This window comes from Malaclemys terrapin, chromosome 16, assembly GCF_027887155.1.
Source record: "Malaclemys terrapin pileata isolate rMalTer1 chromosome 16, rMalTer1.hap1, whole genome shotgun sequence".
In the NCBI taxonomy this organism is placed as follows: Eukaryota; Metazoa; Chordata; order Testudines; family Emydidae; genus Malaclemys; species Malaclemys terrapin.
Genome location: NC_071520.1, coordinates 21,282,264 through 21,309,014, shown reverse-complemented (window position 1 = coordinate 21,309,014; position 26,751 = coordinate 21,282,264). Strand labels below are relative to the sequence as shown.

Below are 26,751 nucleotides of genomic sequence, written 5' to 3'. Positions count from 1 at the left end.
TGTCTGGTCATAATCAAGGAGTGCCTTGCCCTCCTCTGCCCTATAAACTGGAAAAGGAACCTGTGGGGGGTGGACAGCAGTCTTGGTTGCTAAATATTGTAGGCTTGTTAGGCTCCAGGTTGCTAGCCTGAGCTAGGTTGATAGGCTTGTTTTTCTGACCATAACTGTGGTTGCTCTGAGGTAAGGGCCTTATGACCTGTAGTAAGCAGCTCTTTCTCTGACTTGATGCCTAAGGGAAAGGGATAAAGTCTGCTGTTTTTCTAGAACAATAAGAGAACTAAACTCTGCTGGCTGGGATCAGTTTGGGGGCATTGCTAAAAGGAATGTATTTTTTTATTATTTGAATTTGGTTTCTCTGTGCTTTTATCCTGTATCCTTCCCTCCCCCCCCTCCGTACATGCCTGCTGTTCAGTGTGTGTGTGTATTTTTTTTAAAGTGTTTTTGACTCATGGCTGTGCCTATAGTATTGAAGATAACAATTGCATGGATTGAAAAACATATCAAGAGTTTCCTATTATTAATCACACTGACCAATGCAGGGTTTTTGTATAAGGCCTTATGCCTCACTTAAGCCCATCTTAAATCTCTACCTGCAAATGTATAGGACCTCTTGTGAGCCTTTTGCTGCCCTAATAATTAATAAAAGCCTGTCAAATAAATGCTTTCTTTTGTCCCCAAACTGGAGAGTCTCCCTCAAAATCACAGTCCCAACCCCAGGATGGGAAATATTCAGTCATGGACTCATGATAGGTTTAAGGTCCAGTAGTTCACAACTCCTTCAAAGCTAAAACTTTAAAAAGCAAAGCTGTATATAATTAGAAAGCATGGAATCCCTCATTATTAATGATAGAAAGCTTTTGTTCTAGCCCTGGTAAATGTCTGATATCGCTCACTAAAAATCATGATATTAGTGTGTATGGAAAAAGCTATTGAAGGGTCAGTTTTAGAGGTTTCGCATATGAATTATTTTTCTTTGTCTAAGACCCTTATAATTGGACTCTTGGTACTAAGGTAGCCTGGATCTATAAGAGAGAGAGAGGAAAAAACATCAAGAAACAATTCAAAAACATTTCTAAAATACTGTATGTGGGATATATGGGCCAGATTTTTAAAGGTATTTAGGTGCCTAAAGATGCAGATAGGCATAGATTTTCAGAAGTGCCATCTGCATTTTTAGGCACCTGCATATGTTTAAAATTCTGGTCTATAGAGAATACATGATTTTGGGCTGGGGAGTAAAGATTTTATTGGCAACCATCCCATACTCGCTTTGTACCCCACTCATACAATAGCATTTTCTCATTTTCTCTCTCTCTAACACACAGTATAGATTTGGCAGACATTAACTGTTTGTAAAACTAGTACAAAATCATTGTGTAATACTTTTCCAAATGGCCCCAAAGTCAGCAGTGGATTTAGCTGCTCTGTATTTATTCTCCTTTTGAGTAGATTGTTACTCATAATGCCTTGAGGTTGTTTTTGTGTGCTTTGGTTTTAATCTTTTTTGGCCATTTCTCTCTTGGCAGTCCAAATCAATTACATTTTGGTACTCACCCTTACTTGATAAAGTAACTTTCCGATAACTCTTTAACCTCTTGTTTGCTGAAGAGAAGGGAAATTCTGACTGTTGAAATATTTACTACTACTCCTTTTCTAAAGTTAGTGCCACATGGTGATAAAAAAGGCAGCAAAGAGGAAGAATATGTAAAGTACATGAATGACCTTGTTAAAATGGATCATTATCCCAAGATAAATTGAGTGCTACTAATACTGTGTACTGTATAATAGCATGGGTGAGAGCAGAAATAGCAGGGCCCCACAGCGTGCAAAATTGATAAATGTCCTCACTGCTACAAGAGTTTAAAACAATGTACAATTTTGTGCATTTCATTACATATTTGAAAATGAGCCCATCGTCCTTTTTGTGTGTGTGTGTGTGTGTGTGTGTGTGAATATTTCTTTATTATTTGTATACCTATCACAGTGTGGTCCTGGTCAATGACTGAGCTCCTAAATGCTACAGCAATACGCACACAACAAAAATTCAATCCCTGCTCCAAAGAGCATTCAATCTATTTGATGGAGGAAAAATAGCCCATTCCAAGAGAATTGTGGCTTCAAAAGTCAAAATATGAAAGTCAAACTCTGAATTTTTGCATGAAACTTTAAATACAAAAATGGGTCTTTTATTGAATTTTTCAGGAGAAAGCTGTCCTATTTTAGGCCTAGTACTCTTTTAAACTTTGACTTAGGTTGAATTTGAATCAATCCTCTGGTTATTCTCCTCCTTGCTTTTGGGATGATTGCCTCTTTCTTTCTCATGTGTGCATATCTTAGCATTTTGTTATTCTCTATTAGAACCTTAGTGTTGTCCCCGCTGTCCATCTTTTCTCCCTGCCTTTCTCTAATGCTAAGACTCTTTCACATGTGACTTGAATGCAAACTGAAATAACCAATGCCACTGTCGTATTCTTACTATACTTACTCGGTCAAAACTTCTATTGAAACTGCTGGGAAAGGACTAAAGGATAAGGCTTTAAAAGTTTTACTGTTTCAGTGCTGCTTAATATTCTAAGAATGTGTGGCAAATTACACCTCCACTGCCGCCCTATCTACAGGTTCCCATGGACAGTTAGTATTTAAAAGAATACCAGGGGGAGGGATAGCTCAGTGGTTTGAGCATTGGCCTCCTAAACCCAGGGTTGTGAGGGGGTCACTTAGGGATCTGGGGCAAAAATCAGTACTTGGTTCTGCTAGTGAAGGCAGGGGGCTGCTGGACTCGATGATCTTTCAGGGTCCCTTCCAGTTCTGAGATATGTATGTCTCTATATATTAATACTGCTGTGTTCCGAGCAGTGTAGAGGTTGCAGCAAATTATTGTAATGAAGGGGTTAATGCAATGCTATGAGATGCTGATACAGCTGCAAGGAGAATTACTAACAAAGAGGGTTTTTTTTTAAAAACAAGAAAACCTCAGTTATGTCTCTTGGTTTTTGCTTTGAATGCGCAGTCCCATGCTATGAAACCAATAGGGGGCTCCCTATGTTTTGAATTAAAATAAAACATATTGTTGACTTGATTTTCCCCGGTAGTTAAACATAGTCCTGCTGGGCATTATGTAAGGGGTAATAAACAAAAGGGATGTAGAAGTTACATAGGAACATAGGAACATAAGAATGGCCATACGGGGTCAGACCAAAGGTCCATCTAGCCCAGTATCCTGTCTACCGACAGTGGCCAATGCCAGGTGCCCCAGAGGGAGTGGACCTAATAGGCAATGATCAAGTGATCTCTCTCCTGCCATCTATTTCCATCCTCTGACAAACAGAGGCTAGGGACACCATTCCTTACCCATCCTGGATGCGTGAGAATACAGGCCAAGTATTTTTTTCCAGCACCCAAGAAGAGTTATAATATATTACAACAGGTACCTGTCCATTTTTCCACAGGCAAAATAGAGCCAACTTAAATGCAGTATTGCCAGCCTCAATAGTTCAAAATTGGGAGTTGGTTGCCCCAAAATATCATGAGATTGTCTTAATAATCATGAGATTTTATAAAATAACGTTGAGGGATTTTTAATTTGTCTTTTGGTTTTTGAGCCTTTAGCATTGATATTTCAGACTTTTGTCCATAAGCATGAAATGAAAATGAAAGCTGAGATTCTTTCAGGATTTTATTCTAAGTCTCTCGATCTTTTGGTGGTTTTCGTAAAGCCCCGGCTCCTGGAATCCTGTGACTAAAGGCCAGATTCTTGTGCATCTGTGTGCCTGTGCAAGGAACATCTTTTCTTCCCCCCTCCTGTACCAGGGAATGCCAGGATCATGACAGAGTTAATCCCTGCTGGTATCCCCATGAATATTAAATGTCTGAACAGAGACAGGGTGACAGCATGATCATGGTTATTCAACATATCTAATACTGGTTTGTTTTTTTTTTTTAAATTATTTTGACACCTTTGGAGGGGATTTGGTGCAGTGTATTTAAATCCTGGGAGGCTGGGCACCAGAACACCAAAAGGTCAGCCCCCTCAGACTAAGGTGGGCCACAGAACCCAGAATTTAATCAAGCATGGGGAACAAAAAATGAATAAAGAGGGTCAGAGGTGCAGGTCATAGGATCAAAAGGAGGGCCAGGTTGACAGCTCTGAGGACTGAGTCCTCTGTTTATCCATGGAACATTTACAGCCCAGTCAGCAGCAGTGCTTTCCTTCCTTTGCATGTTAACATTGTTGCATTAGTGCCCTCTCCAGTGGAGGAAGTAATTCATTCACCAAGGCTTTGGTCTCCCTGTTGAGAATGATCACACCAATAGTTGCCGATATTTGGAAGGTGGCTGAGTTGCTACAACCAGTTAATCTTTTGGCCAGATGCTGCAGTGAGTGTAATTCATTCCTGGGCAGAGATCCAGCATACACCCTCTGCACCACTAATGTGAGGCGTAAGCCCTTTTTTGAGGGTTTAGGTATAATTAAAAGCTTATCTAAACATAAGGACAGGACAAGAAGCAATGGGCTTAAATTGCAGCAAGGGAGGTTTAGGTTGGACATTAGGAAAAACTTCTCAACTGTCAGGGTAGTTAAGAACTGGAACAAATTGTCTAGGGAAGTTGTGGAATCTCTGTCATTGTCTAGTTGTTACTTAGTCCTGCCAATTAAGGTCCCTTCCAGTCCTACACTTCTATGATTATATAACTTGTACCACTTAGCTATGTATGGTTACACCAGTACAGTCCCTTGGTGTGGGTGCAGTTAGGTGTCTCATCAGCATAGCTATTTCCATGTGGGAAGGACAATAATCTATGCCATTATATGGTATCTATATAACTGCGTGTATGCTAGGGGATTGTACAGTGTAACTATATTGGTTTAAAAAAAAAAAGCACACCCCTACCCAAAATAGTTCAACCTGTACAAAAACTGTGTATCGAGCAGGCCTTAAATGATGCACAGGTTTTGAGCTGGTCCTCTCCACAGGTAGGAATTTCATACAGTTACATCAATGTAAATCTGGAGTAATTCCAATTGTCAATAGTTACTCTGTATTTACATAGCTACAACTGAGAGCAGAATTTGCCCCCAGGTATCCCTGACCCCTAAACTGCAATTAAATAAAAAACAACTTCATGTTACTTCTTATGAGACTGTGAGGCAAGCTAGGAAATTTAACTTTAAAGCTACAACTTGTTAGTGTGTGTTAGAAATATTTTCCTATTAGTTTTGGTTGTAAGTGACTTTACTATTAATCTATTACTAATTTAGAAATAGTCTCACTGGGAAGCCATTCAGCTGGAATTTTTAGTGGAGTATCAGTATGCAGGGCTGGCTCCAGGCACCAGCCTGGCAAGCAGGTGCTTGGGGTGGCCGCTCCGGAGAGGGGCGGCAGGTTCAGCTATTCGGCGGCAATTCGGCGGACGGTCCCTCACTCCTGCTCGGAGTGAAGGACCTCCCGCCGAATTGCTGCCGCAGATCGCGATTGCGGCTTTTTTTTTTTTTTTTTTTTTTTTGGCTGCTTGGGGCGGCCAAAACCCTGGAGCCGGCCCTGTCAGTATGGATGGGATATTAGGCAGGTTTGAGATTAAATCCAACAGCTAGGAACTGCAGAGACTTTGTTCAACTATTCTCTTCTATAATGTTTGTTAAATATTTCAATGCCAATTATTTACTGAGCTCTCCTAGACAGCTTTACCAAGGGGAGGGGAGGAGTAATTCCAATAAAAATAGTTAGAAAATTGTATTACAGATTCTCTGTCTTCTACAGTGAAAAATAAATTGTGTAAAAGAAGCCTCTCTTTGCTTCTGCATATACACAGAATTTCAGTTCCGGGAATTTCAACTTCAGGGTATTTTTTCTTTTCCTGGTGTGTGTCTATCTGCTACAGAATTAGCTAATTTTCTCGCTTCTTAATAGCATCACCCTGAATGTGCCTGTTGTGAACAAGGAGAGCTGAAACTGAAAATTAAGTTTAATTGCCTTAGCTCACCATCTTTGTGTTTAATTTTAAAAACAGACACACATTCTAAGACATTATAAGCCTTGCAGAATTGTTATAAACATGTCCCACCTCAGGCACAAAAACTACTTGCCAGCCCTGTGACATGACTGATCATAATGAAAAAAAATTTACTTTAACATTTAAAAAAATTACTTGCTCAGAGCATGTAGAATTTTGCAAGGCTGGGTGCAATTCTCTGAACTCTCATATGGACAGAGTAATCAGGCAGTCTGTACTCTGGTGAACTAAATCCACCCACTCAGCTACAGAGTAGGCTTCAGGTCAGCCTCTATATGGCCTTCCTTGGCCAATAACTCAATGGAGTAGCAGCACCTGCCACTAGGTGCATTAGCTCAGATCCAGTGGCCCTTCATTGCACTATTCCCCCCAGCATTCCCCTGTATACTAGCATATCCAGAGCTGTCATCGATTCTACCAGTTTGGCATACAAAGAATGTAGACCCCCTCTGCTCAGCTGCTCCAACCACTTCCTCCCTTAAGGGGGCACCACGGGTGTTATATGATGCACTTGGCTCTTCACCAATGGATGAATTTCATGCATTATTCACAATTGAGCTATCTGAGTGAATAATTGATTCAATGGACTGAGTTTATTTTTCTGCTCAGGTTGTCTGCAAGTGATCTACAAATTTATTTGATGTTCAGAATTATCACCCAGGTACTTTCTGTGAATTGTGTTTGGTCTGAAGGTTGTTCAAGACAAGTTCACTGTGATTATTTGCCTTCTGAAATTCTAGTTGGGTTGGTTAGTTTTGACTGGTCTCAAAAGGTGCCTAGTATTGCTTCAGTTCCTCAGTTGGAATATTGTAACTCTTCAAATCAGGTTTCCAATGTATAACATGTCCAAGTTTAAGATTTGCTTTTTGCAAATATTCTCTGATATCTGTTTACAGTTTGCTCTTTCCACACAAATTCCTACCAGTGAACATGTTTGATTTGATTCTTGCAGATTTTTTTTTTTCTGTACAAACATCTACTTTCCCTTAATAGGCCTCTTTGCAAATATTGTAAATTCCTCTCTTTCTCTTTTACATTTTAGCTCTTCTCATGATTTTCAGCTGCAGCTGTTTATAATTTCTAGTGGGCTGTCAAGCGATTAAAATAATTAATCGCATGGTTCATCGCACTGTTAAACAATAATAGAATACCATTTATTTAAATAGTTTGGGATGTTTTCTTCATTTTCAAATAGACTGATTTCAATGACAACACAGAATACAAAGTGTACAGTGCTCACTTTATATTTATTTTTAATTGCAAATATTTGCACTGTAAAAAACAAAAGAAATAGTATTTTTCAATTAACCTAATACAAGGACTGTAATGCAATCTCTTTATCATGAAAGTTGAACTTACAAATGTAGAATTATGTACAAAAAATAACTGCATTCAAAAATAAAACAATGTAAAACTTTACAGCCTACAGTCTACTCAGTCCTACTTCAGCCAATTGCTCAGACAAACAAGTTTGTTTACATTTACGGGAGGTACAGCTGCCTGCTTCTTATTTACAATGTCACCTGAAATTGAGAACAAGTGTTTGCATAGTACTTTTTTAGCCGGTGGCGTAAGGTATTTACGTGCCAGATATACTAAACATTCGTATGCCCCTTTATGCTTCAACCACCATTCCAGAGAACATGCGTCCATGCTGATGATGGGTTCTGCTTGATAATGAACATGTGTCGGTCCGTTCTGCTTTGGATCATTTTCATCATCTGAGTCAGATGCCACCAGCAGAAGGTTGATTTTTGGTGGTGGTGGTGGTTCAGGTTCTGTAGTTTCCACATCTGAGTGTTGCTCTTTTAAGACGTCTAAAAGCACGCTCCACACCTCATCCCTCTCAGATTTTGGATGGCACTTCAGATTCTTAAAACTGGGGTCCAGTGCTGTAGCTATTTTTAGAAATCTCACATTGGTACCTTCTTTGCGTCTTGTCAAATCTGCTGTGAAAATGTTCTTAAAATGTGCTGCGTCATCATCCGAGACTGCTAGAACATAAAATATATGGCAGAATGTGAGTAAAACAGAACAGGAGACATAGAATTCTCCCCCAAAGTGTTCAGTCACAAATTTAATTAATGTGTTATTTTCTTAACGACCATCATCAGCATGGAAGCATGTCCTCTGGAATAGTGGCCAAAGCATGAAGGGGCATATGAATGTTTAGTATATCTGACACATAAATACCTTGCAACACCGGCTACAAAAGTGCCATGCGAACGCCTGCTCTCAATTTCAGGTGATGTTGTAAATAAAAAGCAGGCAGCAGTATCTCCCGTAAATGTAAACAACTTATTTGTCTGAGCGATTGGCTGAACAAGAAGTAGGACTGAGTGGACTTGTAGGCTGTAAAGTTTTACATTGTTTTGTTTTTGAGTGCAGTTATGTAACAAAAAATCTACATTTGTAAGTTACACTTTCACGATAAAAAGATTGCACTACAGTACTTATATGAGGTGAATTGAAAAATACTATTTCTTTTGTTCATCATTTTTACAGTGTAAATATTTGTAATAAAAAAGAATATAAAGTGAGCACTGTACACTTGCCAGAACTGGGTGAGTCAAGGAGGGCATAGGCGCTGACTCTGTGGGAGCTCCGGGGCTCAAGCACCCACCAAAAAAAATAGGGGGTGTTCGGCACCCACAGGGCCAGATTAATCTTTTGTGGGGCCCCAGCACCTGGACCATGGCCCTACCCCCCCCCACTCTGCTTGCACTCCGCCCCAAGGCCCTGCCCCCGCTCGACCTCTTCCCCTCTGAGGCTGTGCCTGCTGCTCGCGCTCCCTGTCAAAAACAGAAGTCCGTGCCTGTGAAGGAGAGTTCAGGGTCTGGAGGGGGTGGGCCTAAAAGGGAGGGGTGTTTGGGAGCAGGAAGGGGTAGTTTTCTGCTATACCATTATATGCTGGGGGTTGGTCGGGAAAGAGGAGGAAAAGGTGGAGGAGAAAGAGGCTTGGCGGGGGGGGGGGGAACAACAAACTGAAATTTTTCATCTTTTCTCTGAAAAAACACAAAATTTTAAAACAAAATTTTGTTGAAATTTGTTTTTGAAACAAGAGCATTTTTGTCCAAAAAAGTGTAAAATGAAAATTGCAACCTGTTTTAGTTATCAATGTTATGTTAAATCCAAAATGACTGTTAGTGCACACAGTATGGGTTAGAGCAGTGGCTCTCAAACTTTTGTATTGGTGATCCCTTTCACACAGCAAGCCTCTGAGTGCGACCCCCCCCAATTAATTAAAAAACCATTTTTTTTTAATATTTAACACCATTATAAATGCTGGAGGCGAAGCAGGGTTTGGGGGGTGGAGGCTGACAGCTCGTGACTCCCCACTTAATAACCTCGTGACCCTCTGAGGGGTCATGACCCCCAGTTTGAGAACCTCTGGGTTAGAATAAAACCGAGGCTCTGATAAAGGACTACTCAGGAAACCTATTCAGTACAATTTATTCTATCAAAACTGAGGGTGAAGGACTTGTGGCTAATGTACACAACTTGGCGTTAGAAGATCTGGGTTCCATTTCCACATCTTCCATAGCTTTCCTGTGTGACTTGAACACGGTTAGGCTCTCAGTGCCTTAATTTCCCTGTTTATACACAGGGTTAATAAAACTCCCCTATCTCTCAGGAGTGCTGTGACGCTTAACTACCTTACATATATTCATGACTTTAGTTCCTCAGAGACAAAAGCTCTGGATAAATGCTAACTATTATAATAAATGGTTTGTTGATTGTCTCACAAAACTTGTGCCCCAAACCTATTTTATGGTTTTTAAGAATTTGAAATATTAATATCTGTACTGGCTTTGTTCCTTCTTTCAGTGTGCAAACTTGCAAGAAACAATTTTGACAGTGGTTTCTTTAATCTGTTTTCTGAACTACATTGACTTATTTCCACATGTTCTTAGCAGGCTGGTGTTAGGACCCAGAAAGGAGACAGCAGCAACATGATATAAATAGAGTACGAGAATGGGACAAAGTTTGAGAAGAAAGCATGACATCACTCAGACTTTCTCTCCACCCAAAGAGATCTTGGATGAAGGTGCAAACGTGAGTCAGACAAGCAAGAAGTTAGCAACTCATTTCAATCCACTTCCTAAGGAAATAGTGGGAGTTTGTCCTATGTACAATAAAGAGGTATTTTTTTAATTGAAGAACCAAAACTGACTTTGGATCTTTGACAAAGTGAAAACAGTTGAAAGTAAAAGACAACGATAGAAAGCAAAAGTTGAAAAATAAGATCTCTCTTTTTTGGCACCAATTGCAGCAGAATTATATGCATTTTTTCCCGTGGAACTGTACATTTTTGCAACTAATATATTTCATCATATAATTTTGCTCTAATCATAGTAATATATTCATGAATAACAAAAGGAATCCAAGTTTGAAGGAGGCAAATATTTCTGAAGGATCTGGAAGCATATTTTACTGTCACTGAAGGAATGGACATCTTGAACCTGTGTGGAAAATGCCCCTTTTAAAAGAAAACAAAGTGGCAAAGGAAAACTTGTGTTTGTGATTGAAATCTCACAGGAATTTGGTCTCAGTTGCACTTTTAACCTCAAAAAGACCATGAACAATTTGTTGTCTCTGCTCTGTCATTATTCCTTGCTGATTCTATTTCAATCTAAATATCAGGTAATATTCGGAACATGATTAACATTAAAATGTACTTGGATTTCCTTTTATCGATATGTTTACTTCACAATCTCTTGTTTTATGTGCAGGTCTATGGAAACAATTCACGGCTATCCAAAAACCCAGGTAAGGAATTTTTTGTTTTATCATTATTATTACTACCATCTTGTGCTTAATTGTTATAGTATGTTTACTAAAACTTTTGCTTTCTGGTATGCACATCTCATTTTCTTTGTGGTTCCAAGGGAACAGCCACCATACATGCATATATAAGGACGATACTAAAAATATAATGTAGGGCAATCAGTCTAGAATACTAGACAACCTTAATCTATTACAATTGCAGTTCTCGGTACACTGACATTCTGCATAAACAAGTACAAAAAGAAATGCTGCTTGCATTTACACGCAGTGGTTTGCAAACCATTGTGTTTTGAGAATTTGTTTACAACTTTATTATTTTTTTTTTTTACCTTGAGATGCTCTTTGAATCGGTCTGCATTAGCATGCAGCACTTCAAATTCGCTGACTTACAGCTAGAGATGCCAGTTTGTAAACTTTACGGTGTATTTGCATAGCTTCAGTCTTTCTTATTTTTTTTTTTAAAAAAAAAGCCTTTTACGATTTAAATGTAATTTGCTCAGGACTGAATTTAAGCATGTTTTTCTTCTGAGCTCCAGTCATCTGTTTTCAATGCAAAAATCACTCAGACTTATTTTGTGTGTCTGTAACTGGAAAGATCTTCCGTTCACACAAATAGTTTAACCTCATGGTGGTGTACAAGTACAATCTTACTCTTTAACCAATCCACATACTGCCTTGTGCTTTTAATTCCTACCCATCTGTACTTACTTTCAAAATAAAATCCTGTTTATAGCAGGAAAAGCTCTATGGTGCTATTGCAATACGTCTGTCCCACCCCTGCCTTGTTATCTCATTTGTAATTACAGCATGCCTAAATTATTGCCCTTGCTCCTGTGAGTTTCTTTTGTTTCTCCTTCATCTAGCAAATGTTAACGCATGGTCTCAATTCCCATAGATAAGGCTGGTCAACCTTTAGCTGGTGAAGCAATATAAGAAACATAGGTTTTAGTTCAACTTTATATATTGGGCAACCCGGTTATGGAACAGTTACAATTTTGTTGTACGGAAACCTAGTATGGGGATGTAGCATCACTCGAATCCCTAAATTATGCTATGGATTTGAACTATGTTGTAATTTGGTCTTCTGGCTTGGTTCTATGTGTAGCATAGACAGTTCCTTAATGATTGTTACAAAACAAAAGGGAAATCAAGGGAGCAGGTATAGAAGTGGTTTTCCACCTGTTGTTGTTAGAGCCCCCGCAGGATAGATTGGTCATTAGCTGGAGTGGCGGTGCGGTTTAATGCATAAGATGCTGGACGGGGAATCGGAAGGATCTGCATTCTAGTCCTGGCTCTGCCACCAGTCTATTGTCTGATGCTAGGTAGGTTGTTTCCCCTCCCTAGCTTTGTCTGTTAGGGCTGTAGGCTTTTTGGGTAGGGACTCTCCCGATGCATTTGTAGAATGTCTTGCATAATGGGGCTCTGCTCTCGGTTGGGGCCTCTAGGTGCTAGTGTAATATAGCTAATGATAATGAAGTGCTGTGTTGTGATGCAGTTAGTTATTGCTATCTGTTCGTTTTCTCTCTGGCTTTTTTGTTTTTCTCTGACTACTCTCTGGTAGCTCTGAATCCCTTTTCTCATTCCTCACTCATTTGAAAATTAGATGCTACTGGGAGTGGGAGATATCTGCACAGAGGAGCATTGCAAACCAGTGTGCACGCTCTATGCTTTGTCCAGTTTGCTGTCACAAAGAGATAGAGTTGCTTGCTTTCCATGAAGTCTGATAGAAAAATTGGATCAACATCATCTGCCCATGTAGATTCTCCTGGTGCCCTGGAAAGCTGCTGCCCTCATTTCCTCTGGAGGGTGCCAGTGTATGCTCTTGGAAGACAGAACTAGGGCACATGCCAAAGCTTCAGGGACCCAAAGGAAAATAAGCCCCCTTCTAATCCTATATCTCATTCCCTCGGCATTCTTTTCACACCTAAACTCCCAGGGGGAGCAGGAGCTTTGGTTGGTTGTTCAGGAATTTAGATCAGATTACAAATGTGTGTGAAGCATCAGAGGGGTAGCCGTGTTAGTCTGAATCTGTAAAAAGCAACAGAGGGTCCTGTGGTACCTTTAAGACTAACAGAAGTATTGGGAGCATAAGCTTTCATGGGTAAGAACCTCACTTCTTCAGATGCAAGGCATCACACAAGTGTGTGTGTGTGTCTCTCTCTCTCTCTTGTGATTTATCTTCCTATTTAAACACTTTCTCTCTCTCCCAGCTAGGGCTGGCCATAGGTTTTGCAAGTATGCAAAGTAACATGTGGCACCATTTCACCTCATCGATGCCTGTATCGCTGTGTACCAATGACATGCTCTCTCATGCTGTAGTTTCTTTTGAGAGAGGTTCTCTGACCACTGCAAGTGTTTCTAGCAAGAAGGGCAGCTGGGGATTCCAGTCCCTTGTACGGATCAATGGTGTTAGACAACACTATGGATGGTTAAACAGGCTAGTACTTGGGCTGGCAGGTTAGGTTTGAAGAAGGGCTGCAGCGAATGCAGCTGCCTTAGTTCCACAGGTCTAAATTTACCACTTCTGCTTTTCACACAACCCTCCCCCTGTCTGCTGTGGTTTTTAGCAATCACATTAGCCCCATTCCCTAATCCAAAAAACCCCTACAGTCTTCAAGCATTACAGCTCTGAAATTGTGTCAAGGGAGAAGAGAGGAGAGCAAAATCTAAAGTAAGACATTCTTTGTGCTGGCTACAGTTTGACAGAAGGGGTGGACAAAACCCTTCAAGTCTACAATGAAAAAAACCTCTTTGTGTCCAAAACCAGGGTCCATATGATGACTGAACCCCTGTAACACTGTCAAGGTGAATGGAATATTGGAGATGGGCTGCAAGTGCCAGGGAAAATCTGCTTGTGGTTTGTTTTATCTTACACACCCAAGTTTTATAAGGTCCTTGGAATGTTTGGGTAGCATACGTACTGTATGTTCATTTAGGCTACTTTTCTCACTCTGTTTTCAACTTGCCTTTCTGTTTCCCACCCCCTGTCCTTCCTTAGTCCCTGGGAGACTGCCAGGGAATCTAAACAAATTCTAGGCAAGAGTTATTGATATAAATCATCCAGATACCCTTATCTGGGGTCAGTAGTAGTACTTTACTACATGGGTAATCCCAGTGAAGCTGCTCCTTACCTTTGTGAGCTTCTCCTTATATGAGCAGTCCTATTGGCTTACATGGGACTACTCCTGTTAATAAGAGTTTGCTGGACCAAGTCTTCAATTGGGCCTCAAAAGTGCAGTCCAAACATAATACCAAAATACGCATCACAATAATATATATATATATGTGTGTGTGTGTGTGTGTGTGCGCGCACACACATACATGAAAGGTAGGGAGGTAGGTTTTCTTGTAGTTGGCTTGTTTTGTTTTTCCTCTCTTTTACTCCTCTCTGCTGCTTTTTGTGGGGGAAGGAATGAGGCACGATGATAACATGGAAAGGTCTAGCAGAAGTACTAGGTTTTGTGCATGGAGCTGAAGAATGATAGGGAGAACATTTGGTAAGCAAGACTAGCGAGGGGGTTCTAAGCACGGAAGAAGATGCAGTGACATGCATGGGACAAAGAGCAGTTGGGTAGGGGGCTTGAGTGGATTCTAGGCACCTAGCCATTGAGGTGACTGGAAGACAACAGTTTGTCTTGTAGCTGGTTTCGAAATTTGTTTTGTTCTGCATTGGAAGGAAAAGACTTTTGTGTGCTTGCTCTATAGTCTGGTGGTTAGGGCACTGGCTTAGGCTGTCGGACTTTTACCTTCAAGTCTTGCTTTGCCTGATTCAGGGTAGAGTTTTTCATCCCAGATCACTCCGATACCAGCAGAGTGGGGACTCAAACCTCAATCACTTGCATCCCAGCTAACTAGCCAGCTATAATCTTCCTCCCTCTCTCTCTCCCCCTTCCCCACAACAGTTTATTGGAAACTGATAACTCTCTGTAAAAAGCAACAGAGGGTCCTGTGGCATCTTTAAGACTAACAGAAGTATTGGGAGCATAAGCTTTCGTGGGTGAATGCCCACTTCATCAGACGCTTGCGTTCACCCACAAAAGCTTATGCTCCCAATACTTCTGTTGGTCTTAATGGTGCTACAGGACCCTCTGTTGCTTTTTACAGATTCAGACTAACATGGCTACCCCTCTGCTCTCTGCAAAATGTTTCATCTTCAGTGAAAGAGCATATGTTGCTGAAATTTCATTTTGGCAAAAGTGTTCCAACCAGCTCCACTATTCCTGGTGTTTCTGTTTTGTGGTTTAATAGAAGACTTGACTCTCGGGTACTTCCTAACTAGCACCAAATTCAATTGAAAACACAACTGAAAAAAACAGTAAAAAATGTAAACTCTGTAAATGCTGGATTTGTAATGTCTTCCCCCACCCCACCCCACAAAAAAAGCATAAACAGATTAATTTATGCCAATCAGGGCTTTGGAGCGGAGCACGGAGCAGCTCCGGAGCAGTAGAGCTGCAGGTTTTTGCCTGGAGCTGGAGCGGAGTTGGAGCACACCTCCAAAACCCAGATGCCAATAGAATGATTTGCCACCATGATGAACAAAAGAACCAATGCTCATTTGCAATAGCAAGAGGGTTTTACTACATGACTGTCTCATTCTCCTACAACTTTCATTGCTCTGGTTGGTTACACATTCTTTCCAGCACAGCTCGCTAAATTAGTTATTCTAGGAATAAAAAAGCTTCTTACAAATAATAAGATAACATAAAATACAATCTGTGTTTGCCTTTATTATTAATGCTAGACCCTTAAAATAAAGCATTACCTTAACACACCACTTAATTGCTCTGGGAAGTCTGCTTCTGCTCCAGCTTGAGAACTCACATCTCCCTAAAGTGTTCTCTAGTTGACATCAATTAGATTCTCGAGATAAGTCTGCCACTGGGAAATGGGAACCATCAGATGTTCTGCTTTTGTCAACTTGTCCACCTGGAGCTCAATGTAACCATCTGCAACTGAAGAAGATGTTTAGGGAAACAAAATGTTCCTATTAGCCTTAAGATTTATTTTTCACTTTTTGGAGAAAAGAAGGTTCTGAAGAAATAGCAGCTGCTGCATGCAGAGCACTTAACTCTTTTCCGATGCCACTAAATATTCTGGGACCCAGTCCAGAAAACTCCTTCCAGTGAAGCATCTGGTTCTGACACCTTAACCTGTGCACCCTTCCAAAATCCCCATGGCATGTCCCTTGCCTATAGTTCTGCTGCTGGGTTCCACCTCCCTAGCTTGCCCCAAAACCTGGACAACATGGCCCCTGCAGAATCCATTCTTCCAGCAGTTAATTTACTGTGGTTGCTCAGCGCCCATCAGTAGAGGAAGGTCTTCACAGGATAGAGGTGAAAACAGAACAGATCAGTATAGCCTGCAGGTGTGTTAACTTGTGCTGCCTTCCTCTGTGGGTTTTGGGGATATAGGAAGAGTCTTAAGGCACTCAGCTGCCTCTTCCACATGCCCCTTGAATTCTGCAGAGCTGGAACACGTGTGGAGAGGCTCCCACAGGTGTAAGAAAAGGAGAAAGAGTACTGTAGAAAGGAAACTGCCATTCTGCGCAATGCCCTGTATGACATTTGGGCCCTCTCTGGATATTGTCATTAAAATTATCTAAATACTGTGGCTTAAGCTTTATGGTAATGTTAGGGGGTGCATGAAATATAGAAATGTATTTGTTAAATTAAAATATTAGGACCAGATCCTCAGCTGGTATAAGTCAGAATGTGACTTCAGTACTGCCATGCTGATTTCCACCAGCTGAGGATCAGGCCTTCTATCATTATGCAACATAGAATCAGAAATCTAGGACTGGACAGGTAATGAGGAAGTCATCTAATCCAGGACCCTATGCTGAGGCAGGACCAAGTAAACCTAGGCCATCCCAGGAAGGTGTCTGTCTAACCTGTTCTTAAAAACTTCCAATGATGGGGATTCCACAACCTCCCTTGGAAGCCTATTCCAGAGCTTAACTATCCTTCTATTTAGAAAGTCTTTTCCTAAAATCTAACCTAAATCTCCCTTGCTACTGATTTAGCCCATTACTTTGCTTCCTACCATCAATGGACATGGAGAACAGCTAATCACTGTCCTCCTTGTAACACCCCTTAATATATTTGAAGCCTTATCAGGTCCCTCATCAGTCATCTTTTTCTCAAGACTAAACATGCCCAGGTTTTTTTTTTAACCTTCCTTCCCTGATAGGTCAGGTTTTCTAAACTTTTTATCATTTTTGTTGCTTTCATCTGGACTCTCTCCAGTTTGTCCACAAATTTTTCCAAAAGTGTGGCGCCCAGAACTGGAGATAGTACTTCAGCTAAGGCCTCATTGGTGCAAACCATCTCCTGTGTCTGATATACAACACCCTGTTAATACAACTCAGAATGATATTAGCCTTTTTTCCAACTGCATCATATTGTTGGCTCCTGTTCAATTTGTGATTCACTATACCCTCAGGTGTTTTCAGTAACTGATTACTGCCTAGTCAGTTATTCTCCATTTTGTAGTTGGGCATTTGATTCCCCGCTCCTAAGTGTAGTATTTTGCACTTGTCTTTATTGAATTTAATCTTGTTGATTTCAGACCAATCCTCCAATTTGTCAAGGTTGGTTTAAATTCTAATCCTGTCCTTCAAATGCTAGTGAATCCTCTCAGCTTGGTGTCATCCACAAATTTTATAAACCTATTCTCTACTCCATTATCCAAATCATTAATGAAAATATTTAATAGTAATAGACCCAGCACAGATCTTTATGGGACCCCATTAGATACATCCCCCCCCATTTGACAGCAAACTATTGATATAGTCTTTTAACCAGTTTTGCACCCACCATATAGTAATTTCATCTAGATCACAGTTCCCTGGTCTGCTTATGAGAGTGTCATGCCGGACTATATCAAAAGCCTTACTAAAATCAAGATGTACAATGTCTATAAGTTCCTCCCTAGCCACTAGGCCATAGCCTATTTCTACTGCAGTGAAAGTAGAATAAATACACAACTTTTTAAAACACAGGTCCCCTGCAATGCGCTGTCAGAAATCTTGTTGCATAACACATGGCTTTAATCCCCATTGCTATTTATTTATTTTGATTTATTTCAAATACTCGCTCCTTGTGTGCAGTGCATAGTTTACATAAAATGTTTTATTTTGCCTAACCGTTTGATCCCACTCTTTTTCTGGTTTCTACATTGAAGCATCTGCGGAGACTTGTTTTCCTGTGTTTCTGACCTTTTAAAATCTGTGTTTCCTTGAAAGGGTTTGAAGTTTTACAGACAGCGTCCCACTACTGGCCCCTGGAAGATATGGATGGAATCCATGAGTTTCGGGATACAAATGGAGGTAGAAGCAGGACTCGTGACAATGACAGTAACATAAGTATTTGTGAGAGTCAATAAGTAGCAAGGGAGCTGGAGATATGAAAGCTAAATAGCTTAGAGCTAAAGCCATGGCAGCTGAGATCTACTTATTCGTCAAATGTTTTGACAATCCAAATGATTTTGCATTTCAAAGCTGTGATTTTTTTTTCAAAGTATTCTCAGACATTTTATGAGTAGCCTACACATTTTTACGGTTATGAAGAGAAATTATTGTGTGTTCCAAAGTGTCATTAAAATCATATTATTGTCAGTTGCTTTGGTATATACTTGCCCATGCACAAATACATAGAATGGGCAGGATTTTCACTAGTCCATAAGGAGTTAAGTATCTAACTCTTATTGATTTACAATAAGGCCCTGTAGGCCCTGGGCTAGATTTATAAAGGGACTTAGGTGTTGTGAAAGCTAACCTGAAATGCAGCTCTTAAATAATAATAATAATAATTAATAAGAGCAAGAAATACACAGTTGAGGCTAGGAAGTGCTCTTTTTCAAAAGGAACAATAACTGCTGAAATTCAGAAGCCATTTCAAGCATATATTCGAATAGTTCAATTTATAGGGCCTGATCTTGCTCACACTTGCTCACATGAGCATTTCTATTGCAATCAGTGGGATGACCTATTTGAATAAGGATTATTCATGTGAGTGAAGGTTTCTAGGATTGGACCACAGTATGTTTTCTGGAAGGATGCCAAAACCACCTGAAAATGTTTGTTCTTTTTGTGTGTGTGTGTGTGTTTTTTTTAATGTTGAATTCTTTCCATAATGTTGTTGTAGATAATCCATTTTCTTAGTTTGCAGTTGCTTTTATTCTATCCTCCAATACGTGCATATAATTCCCATTGACTTCAATGGGAGTTGCATGCCTGCATCTGAAGGCTGACTCTGAGACACAAGAAAGGTTTTCTTTATTGCTGTATTCTACTGCAGGTGACCATTTTCCTGCTTTTTGATACCACTCTATGATTACGCAACTCTCTTATTCATTGCTAGAGTCTCTCACATTATTTTTTCCACTTGTAATTTCATGCAATTGTTTTCATCCCATGTCTCGTCTCATAAAACCTTGGAGCATCATAATCTTGTCCTTCATGTTAATCCATTTTATTTGTTGAAGTCATTGTGTGGCTGGAATCCAGTTTCATACCTCTCAACAGCTCACTGTTGTGGGAGTCAGTATCACCAAATTAGGTTATTTTTGTGCACTTTCCATACTGACTGGCTGTTATCTCAGGTCTATAGTGGTAATATCCTAATGGCAGAATTGACTGAGGAAATTAAAGGGACATCATTGATTTGGAATCTAGCGAATTAAAAAAAATCTAAAGGGTTTAAAGGTATTTTCAGGTCCTACATCTGAACCTTTGTCCCCCTGCTAACTTTTTTCCTGCAGTTTTACCTTGATATTTTTGCTATGTTTTCTCTTCTTTTGCTATATGAAATACTCCACTGATTTTGGGACTGATTCAAAGTCAACAAATGTCTTTCCATTGACTTCAATGGGCTTTGAATCAAGTCTTAACTGTCTATTCAGGACAAACAGTGAAAATGACTGCATACAAAATGCTGTCAAATGTACAAAATAAGCAAATCAAAACAATAGAAATATGTTTTTCTGTAATAACTTATAATTTAGGGCTTTTAACATTATATCGGTAAAATATCTGCAGACCAAAATATGATTTTTTTTTTTAAATTGATGTTGTTGTTTTAAAGTTACTGATAATGCCATGTTAGTTTCCCTTAGGCTTGGTCTACACACAGATTTTGTACCAGAATAACTATGTTGGTTTAAGGGGATGACTATTTTTTTTAAACTGGTATATTTATACCAATACATCCCCTAGTGTGGATGCAGTTATAGTTTATTTCCCTTCCCCTAAGGGAATAGCTACACTGGTGTAAAACATACAACTGTGTCCACAATGGGGGCAGTTATACCACTTTAACTATACTATCGTTAAAGTGGAACACCCTTTATGTGTAGACAAGCCCTTTGAGGGAAAAAAAAAAGATGGAGGGAGGCTAGAATGTTATAGTTTAAAGGGCCACTGAGTAATATTTGATCTATGCTGTGTTGAGAGATATGGACTGGACAATTCATATTGATTTTGTGTTTATTCATTGTTTTGCTTATTTTCTTTTGTTGTTCCACCCAGCTCTAAGAATCCACAACTTCACTGTGCTTCCTTCCCATAATTCTACCTTTGTATATACCAATGACTCTGCCTACTCTAACTTCTCTGCAACCGTAGGTGAGGATTCAAGTATTTTTGTTCTGCATTTGTCAAATTTGGACTAGTCTGATAATGTTGGGTCCGAAGTTAACACTGTTTGGTTCATTCTTAAACGATCCTCTGGAGTTTATGGGACAAATTCTGTTCTCAGTTACGCTGGCATAAATCTGGAAAAACTGCTGTGATGTTATTTATTAACTCTGGATTTACACTGTAAGCAAGCAGAATTTGGCTTGGCTATGTACTGACCATGCAGTTCTTACTCATCTGGGTGGTTCCATTGACTTCAATGGAACTACTCACATGACTAAGGAGAGCCGAGTTTGTCCTTAAAAGCCCAAGAAACCCCAAAACATTTGAGATGAATTGTAAACACAGGCACTGAAAAAAAAATCAATTGGCATGAAGTTTCAATATAATTTGAACTGTCTGTTTAAAGGAGTTAAAAGAACTCTGTTTATAAAGTTAAAAGAAAAAAGAGCTGTTTTTCTTCAATCGGTAGCCTTTAAAGTAAAGTGTTAAAAAAGAGAAACTTCAAACAATTCCGGAGAATGCAAGGGAAAATGGGAGCTACCCATCATGACATTTCTGATTAAAATAATAGAAAAAACAGGTGGAAGACATGCAGGTGTGTGTGGTGTGTTGTGGTGGTTTTTTTTGTTTTTTGTTTTTTTTAATGAAAACTGTTTTATGTTTACATCAGCCAATAGATCAAAGGGAGAATAAGCTGAGTGGAAAATGATGACTACCCCGGCAGGCACTTTCAATAAAAACTTACTGGGTCAGAATCTTCGCTCCCTTGCACCAGTATAAACCTGGAGTCACTTCACTGAATTCAGGATGGTTGCTCTAAATTTATACTAATGTAACTGCAGTTAGAATCTGACCAGCTACCTACCTCATAATTAGGTATCAATTTACAGCTGGTTGTTAGAAAAACATAAGTGAGCAATGAAATGATGAAGGCAGCATAGGTTTAAGTAGATGCCAGTTGAGCAGCTTGAATGTAAGAGGGTTAGCACTGAAAGCAAAAGGACTCCTGTACTGTACTCTCTAACAGCAGGAGTGGGCTGGCAACTCTGAACTCTATTAATAATGAACTTCAAATGACCCTGATTCCTTCCAGTCTTCACTGATCTGCTTTATAGTTGTCACACAATAAGATATATTCCATGTGAGCATTAAAGAGAGTGACACCGATGCCAAAGGAAATACTATGAAAACAGGAATGTGTAGCTCTTTGGGATTTATCCTGGCTAGGTTAATTCAGAGGTTACGCCACTCATAGAGAATTCGCTTCACTTCGTAATGCTAAAGCCTTAGAAGGATTTAAAGGAGTCAAGTTGTAGCTGGAGTTTAGAGGGTGATCTAGATTTTTTTTTTCTATGCCCCTAAGGGCTGGTCCCCACTTAGTCCGGTCTTCGGACTAAGGTACGCAAATTCAGCTACGTTAATAACGTAGCTGAATTCGAAGTACCTTAGTCCGGACTTACCGCGGTCCAGACGCGGCCGGAAGTCTCCCCCCGTCGACGCCGCGTACTCCTCTCGGCGAGCTGGAGTACCGGCGCCGACTGTGAGCACTTCCGGGATCGATCCGGGATCGATTTATCGCGTCTTAACCAGACGCGATAAATCGATCCCAGAACATCGATGGCGTGCCGCCGGACCAGCCGGTAAGTGAAGACTAGGCCTAAGGAAGAGAAGATATCTGGAGACTATGTTTTACGGACAGTAGATTTTGGGTGAATCAAGAAATGTTTTGGGCCAGATTCACTGAAGGTGTCCTTTATACCTCCCTATACCAGCCTGTCCTCTTTGCCCCAGAGTGGGGAACAGGTACTTGGCTGCTGGCTGCCCCCCGTCGTGGTTCCAACTGAAGATGAACAGCTTTACGATTAGGCTCAAGAGACACAATATCCTCCAGTCGCAGGGGGAATGCATATGTTGCACCATCTTTAGGGTGATAAAGCCCATTCCCTATAGCATACCTAGCCATCTCTCTGGATAAATGTAGAGGGAAATGGGGCCATAGCCCTGCCTCTACATCTTTGGGGTGATTCGGGGGTGCCAAAGGGTCAAGTCTCTGCATTCTCCTTGTACACGGACTGTTATTGAGTTGGACCCAAGAACAAAGGGCACATATAGAAAAGGCTCCTTATGCCCTGGTCCTTTACCATGCATCTGTGCTAGGGCCATACACAATCTTTCCTTATCTCTGCCATTACATCCTGGTGATTGCAGATACCAACCATAGCCCTGGCTAAGGCTTCTGTATCTCCCAGCTGGAACAACACCATATGACTCTTCCCACTGCCTGTCCATTGGACGACCCTAATCCTGAAAGTACCTTTTTCAGAATGCAGTATTTTGGAGAAGGCCTAAAACAAAGATCCTGAATTCTCACTATTATAGATCCATGGCACTGTTTGCAAAAGAGGTGTTAACAACAGTAGTGTCCAGGACAAATTCCAAATCAGCCAATTACATTCTGCCTTCCTAAACTGCAAATAAAGAAAAATCATGTGGTATTTTGTGTCCTGGAGAATGAAGTGTTACTAAGAACTTATCTTCAGTGTTAAAAAACCTGTGTGTTTTACCTCTGGGTAACTAACATGCATGAGTATCCTGAGGTAAAAACACAATGAAGACCAAGCACTTCAGTTCTATTGCAAGGTAAATTTGCCAAAGTCCGTCCTATACCCAGGCCTGTGATTATCTGTGGCAAGTTTACCTCATCATAAACCTAAAGTGCTGTGATTTTTACCTCGGGATAGCTCACCTTCATTAGTTAACCTGAGGTAAAAAACAGGTGTGTTGTTTTTTTTGTTTTTTTTTTTTTAATAAAGCAGTGAAGAAGACAAGCCCTAAGAAATCACAAGGAGTTACACTTTTTGGATGCTAATAAAAAGTCGTGCCCCTGGGTGTCTCAAAAGAACATACGGTGCATTTCTGCCTTTTGGCTAGAGTAGGTCTAATATCTTCCTTTAATATATCCTTTTTGATCAAAAATGGTCAAAAAGCCATTTTCTAAAACAGAAATGTTTGTGGGAGGAAAAAAATAAGTTTTGTGTCAAAAATTTTCCTAGGGAGGGTGGAGAAGAATTTCCTGATTAGCTCTACTTCTGAACAATAAGCCAAAAATACCTATGAAGTGCTGCTTGTATTCAGAACTCTGGAATATGTAAACTTCACTCAGACTATTTTCAAGTAGTAATTTCTGGCCCTGCTGGTTCAGCTATACAGATGATTTAGTTGAACAGGGAATTGGGGAGGGCAGATAGATATCATTTTTATAGACTATAAATGATAAGACTGTAAGCTGTATCTTTCATTTATTTTATCCTGTAAAAGGGGGATAGAAAGATAAACATATGAAAAATGCTTGAGTCATTTGAGTCATGTCCCAAGAAGCTGTCTGCACACAAGAATGTTAAAGGACTACATTTTAATTTTCCTTCCTTAGATATTGTAGAAGGAATGGTCAACAAAGGAATTTACCTCACTGAACAAAAAAGAGTTACCTTTCTCATCTTTGGAAACTCCCAAAACTCTTGCATTAGTAATCCAGAAATGTGTGGACCTGAAGGTGAGTGCTATGCCATCATTTTTACTGTTTGTTTTTATTATGCTTTAATCGTATCAGATGTCACTAGCTAAGTAGAGTTGGGCAATATCTGTACTTGGATGACAGATCATCTAGGAGCCTCAAGATACTCTGGGAACTGGTGTCAGCTATTTTTTAAAGCTTCACCCCCCCCTTTTTTTTTTTTTGCTGAAAAAACTTTGTTAAAAACCGCTCTAATTATTACACAGGGAACATAAAGTTATGAGGTGTAAGTAGTTAACACAAGGTCCTTATTTTGCAAATGGAAGTTCTCGCTAAAGTTTTAATTTCTGACTTTGCCAATTGAGTTAAAACAGCTTACAGCTAGATATGAAAAAAAATCCACATAGATTTTTCACTCACGCATACCAGTTTAAATTAGGAGTGAGTAATTCCACTCAAATCAATGGAATTAGACAGCGTCTAACTGGTTATTGTGAGAGCAGAATCAGGTGTTCCAAAACAATGTCCCTTAGCACAGAGAGAACAGAAATGATCCTGCAAGCACTGCAGCGTATCAACCAGATGTGTTGTCTTGCTGGTTTCAAATTTAGGAGACTAGTGTATCAAGTCCCTTTACCAAAGGTTGCTTTTCAGATTTAGATGGGGGCTCTTCAGCCTGCTAGTGACTAAGAACTTGGTCTTTTAGTCATGACAGTGAAGAGGAATTTTGCCTTTATCATCACTGGGTGTAGGACTGGATCCTAAAGCTTTAGTACTGAGTTATGAAGTGCCACATCTGTTGCTCAAAAAGTAGTAATTTTCTTAGTAAAAATTAAATAGACTACCTGTGATTTCTACAAAGCATCGGATGGGTCATTGCTGATTTTACTTATTAGCTATAGTGCACTCGAGAGACAGGAATGGCATGATGCACAAAAAGTGCAGGAGTGTTCTGATGCATATTGCGAGTTTCACTTGATTAGTTCATGTGGAGAAGCCAAGACTGAGGAAAGGCTGTCTTGATTTACTTCTTGTTAGTGACTTGCAAAGGCTAAGAGACTGGCAGATAAATGTCCTTGGAGCGTTAGGGACTGTTCTCTGAAATAGGTCTAAAAACACAGTTTCCTTCCACCACTCCCTCTTTTGTTGTTTTGCCAGACCTAAAAACCCCAAATAAACAAAAAACAAACACCAGGATTTTGCCTCTCTGGATATTGTTTAGAATTAACTTGTGTATTTTTAATAGCCTCTTTATGAATCCTCCTGAATGCCCTGTAGCTGAGCCACATCCAACAAAGACTGTGTTAGATCTCACAAGCTACGAACTGGATGTGGCCAGCTGGACTAGCATCTTGGATGGAATATCTCCAAGATGCTGCAGATAGTGGTCCTGGCAATTAAAAAGGTGGCATTCTTCCCTCTGAATAAGAGTCAAATCAATATCCCAACAGGACATTGCATGAGAGCTGGGTGAAATTTTTTGGAGAAAAATGCAGATTTGGAAACACAAATTTTTGTGATTTTGTGTCAGTTTTGCCAAATTGTTTGTGGCAAAAATGGTGTGTGTGTGTGTGTGTGTGCGTGTAGAAATCCTGTGAAGGCAAAGTGTTACATTTTTAGAAATGACTTTTTTGTTTTGAGATTTTCATTTGACTGGAAACTAATATTTTTCTGACTTCTAAGGTCACCTGAAATTTCAAAAAAATTTCAATTCAATTCGTTCCAAATCAATTTTTTCCCCCGATGTATATATTTTTGGAACTTCCAATGAACCAAAAAATCAGTTATTCACAGAGATCTGTATTGCACTGCTGCAGATGACTTCTTTAGGATGAGATGTAAAAACAAGGTCATATCCACTAATGATCCCAAAACACTTTTCAAAAGAATAAGTGTGTCAGTTAATATGGACTCAGAGCGGTTAAGGGCAGGATAGCTTATACCAATTGCCAATATGTTTAATTATCTTCCCATCTAAAGTTCCCTTTCGGCTGCTTTCAATGGATTTCTTTTTTGTTTCTTGGCCCTATACAGTTGTGTTGTGTTGCTAGTGCTGCTAATGTGTACCATTAGTCAATGGAAACTTTTAACTGATTTCAGTGGGTGCAGAATAAGATCCCTACATCTCAGCCTGAAGCTGGGATTTTGCTGTCAGGGAAAGTGAAGTTATCCCTGTAACATATGTACTCGGGGCCCAATTCGGCACTTGGTTACATTAAATCCCCCTGAGCCAAGCAGGCCACCGCAGAGCAGCAGTTGCCCGGAGCAGGGAAAACTGGGTGAAATTCAATGGCCCGTGTTATACAGGTCAGTCTAGATGATTAATGGTCCCTTCTGGCTTTAAAACCTGGTGAGTCTCTGAATAAAGGGTTGTAAATAATATTTGTTGCGAATGTTGGTTTTTTTTCTATGAGCAATTATCTCTGGATAAATAGTTTCATTATCCAGAGCAACTTCACGGAAGTCTATTGCATTACTTTGGCTTTACACTGGGTAAATGAGGGTAGAAGGTGGTCCATTGTTTGTAATCTGAGGTTTGTGAAAGGCCCTCTATGAAATGAACAAACAGTAGTGACGCAAAATAAACCAAAGCCAGGCTGAAACTTTGGGCCTGCTATGCTCGACAGGCCCCTTATTTTTGCATTTCAGGATAGTTCTGACCGCTGTGTCCCCACCCAATACTGTGAATACCCCCATTTTAAACTCTTGCACTTCGATAAAAGGATGGATAACACAATTCCACATGGCGTCCTTAACTTGGTGCCGGTTATTGTGGGTTAGTTTCCATCCCCTGAAT

The 26,751-nt window shown here is 40.0% G+C and overlaps 1 protein-coding gene across 2 annotated transcripts in view; it reads left to right on the top strand.

Moving 5' to 3' along the window:
• The first annotated feature begins 10,027 nt into the window (after positions 1 to 10,027).
• The window catches only part of ADGRD1 (adhesion G protein-coupled receptor D1), a 251,438-nt gene continuing 234,714 nt past the window's right edge, over positions 10,028 to 26,751 (top strand). The window contains exons 1-5 of one of the 2 annotated variants that reach the window (XM_054006445.1): positions 10,028 to 10,656; positions 10,746 to 10,782; positions 18,047 to 18,130; positions 20,330 to 20,425; positions 23,871 to 23,993. In XM_054006445.1, coding sequence (XP_053862420.1) covers positions 10,591 to 10,656; positions 10,746 to 10,782; positions 18,047 to 18,130; positions 20,330 to 20,425; positions 23,871 to 23,993 — 406 coding nt within the window. In that variant the 5' untranslated portion in view covers positions 10,028 to 10,590. The remainder of the gene's footprint in view (positions 10,657 to 10,745; positions 10,783 to 18,046; positions 18,131 to 20,329; positions 20,426 to 23,870; positions 23,994 to 26,751) is intronic. The other variant, XM_054006447.1, reaches the window with a different exon arrangement.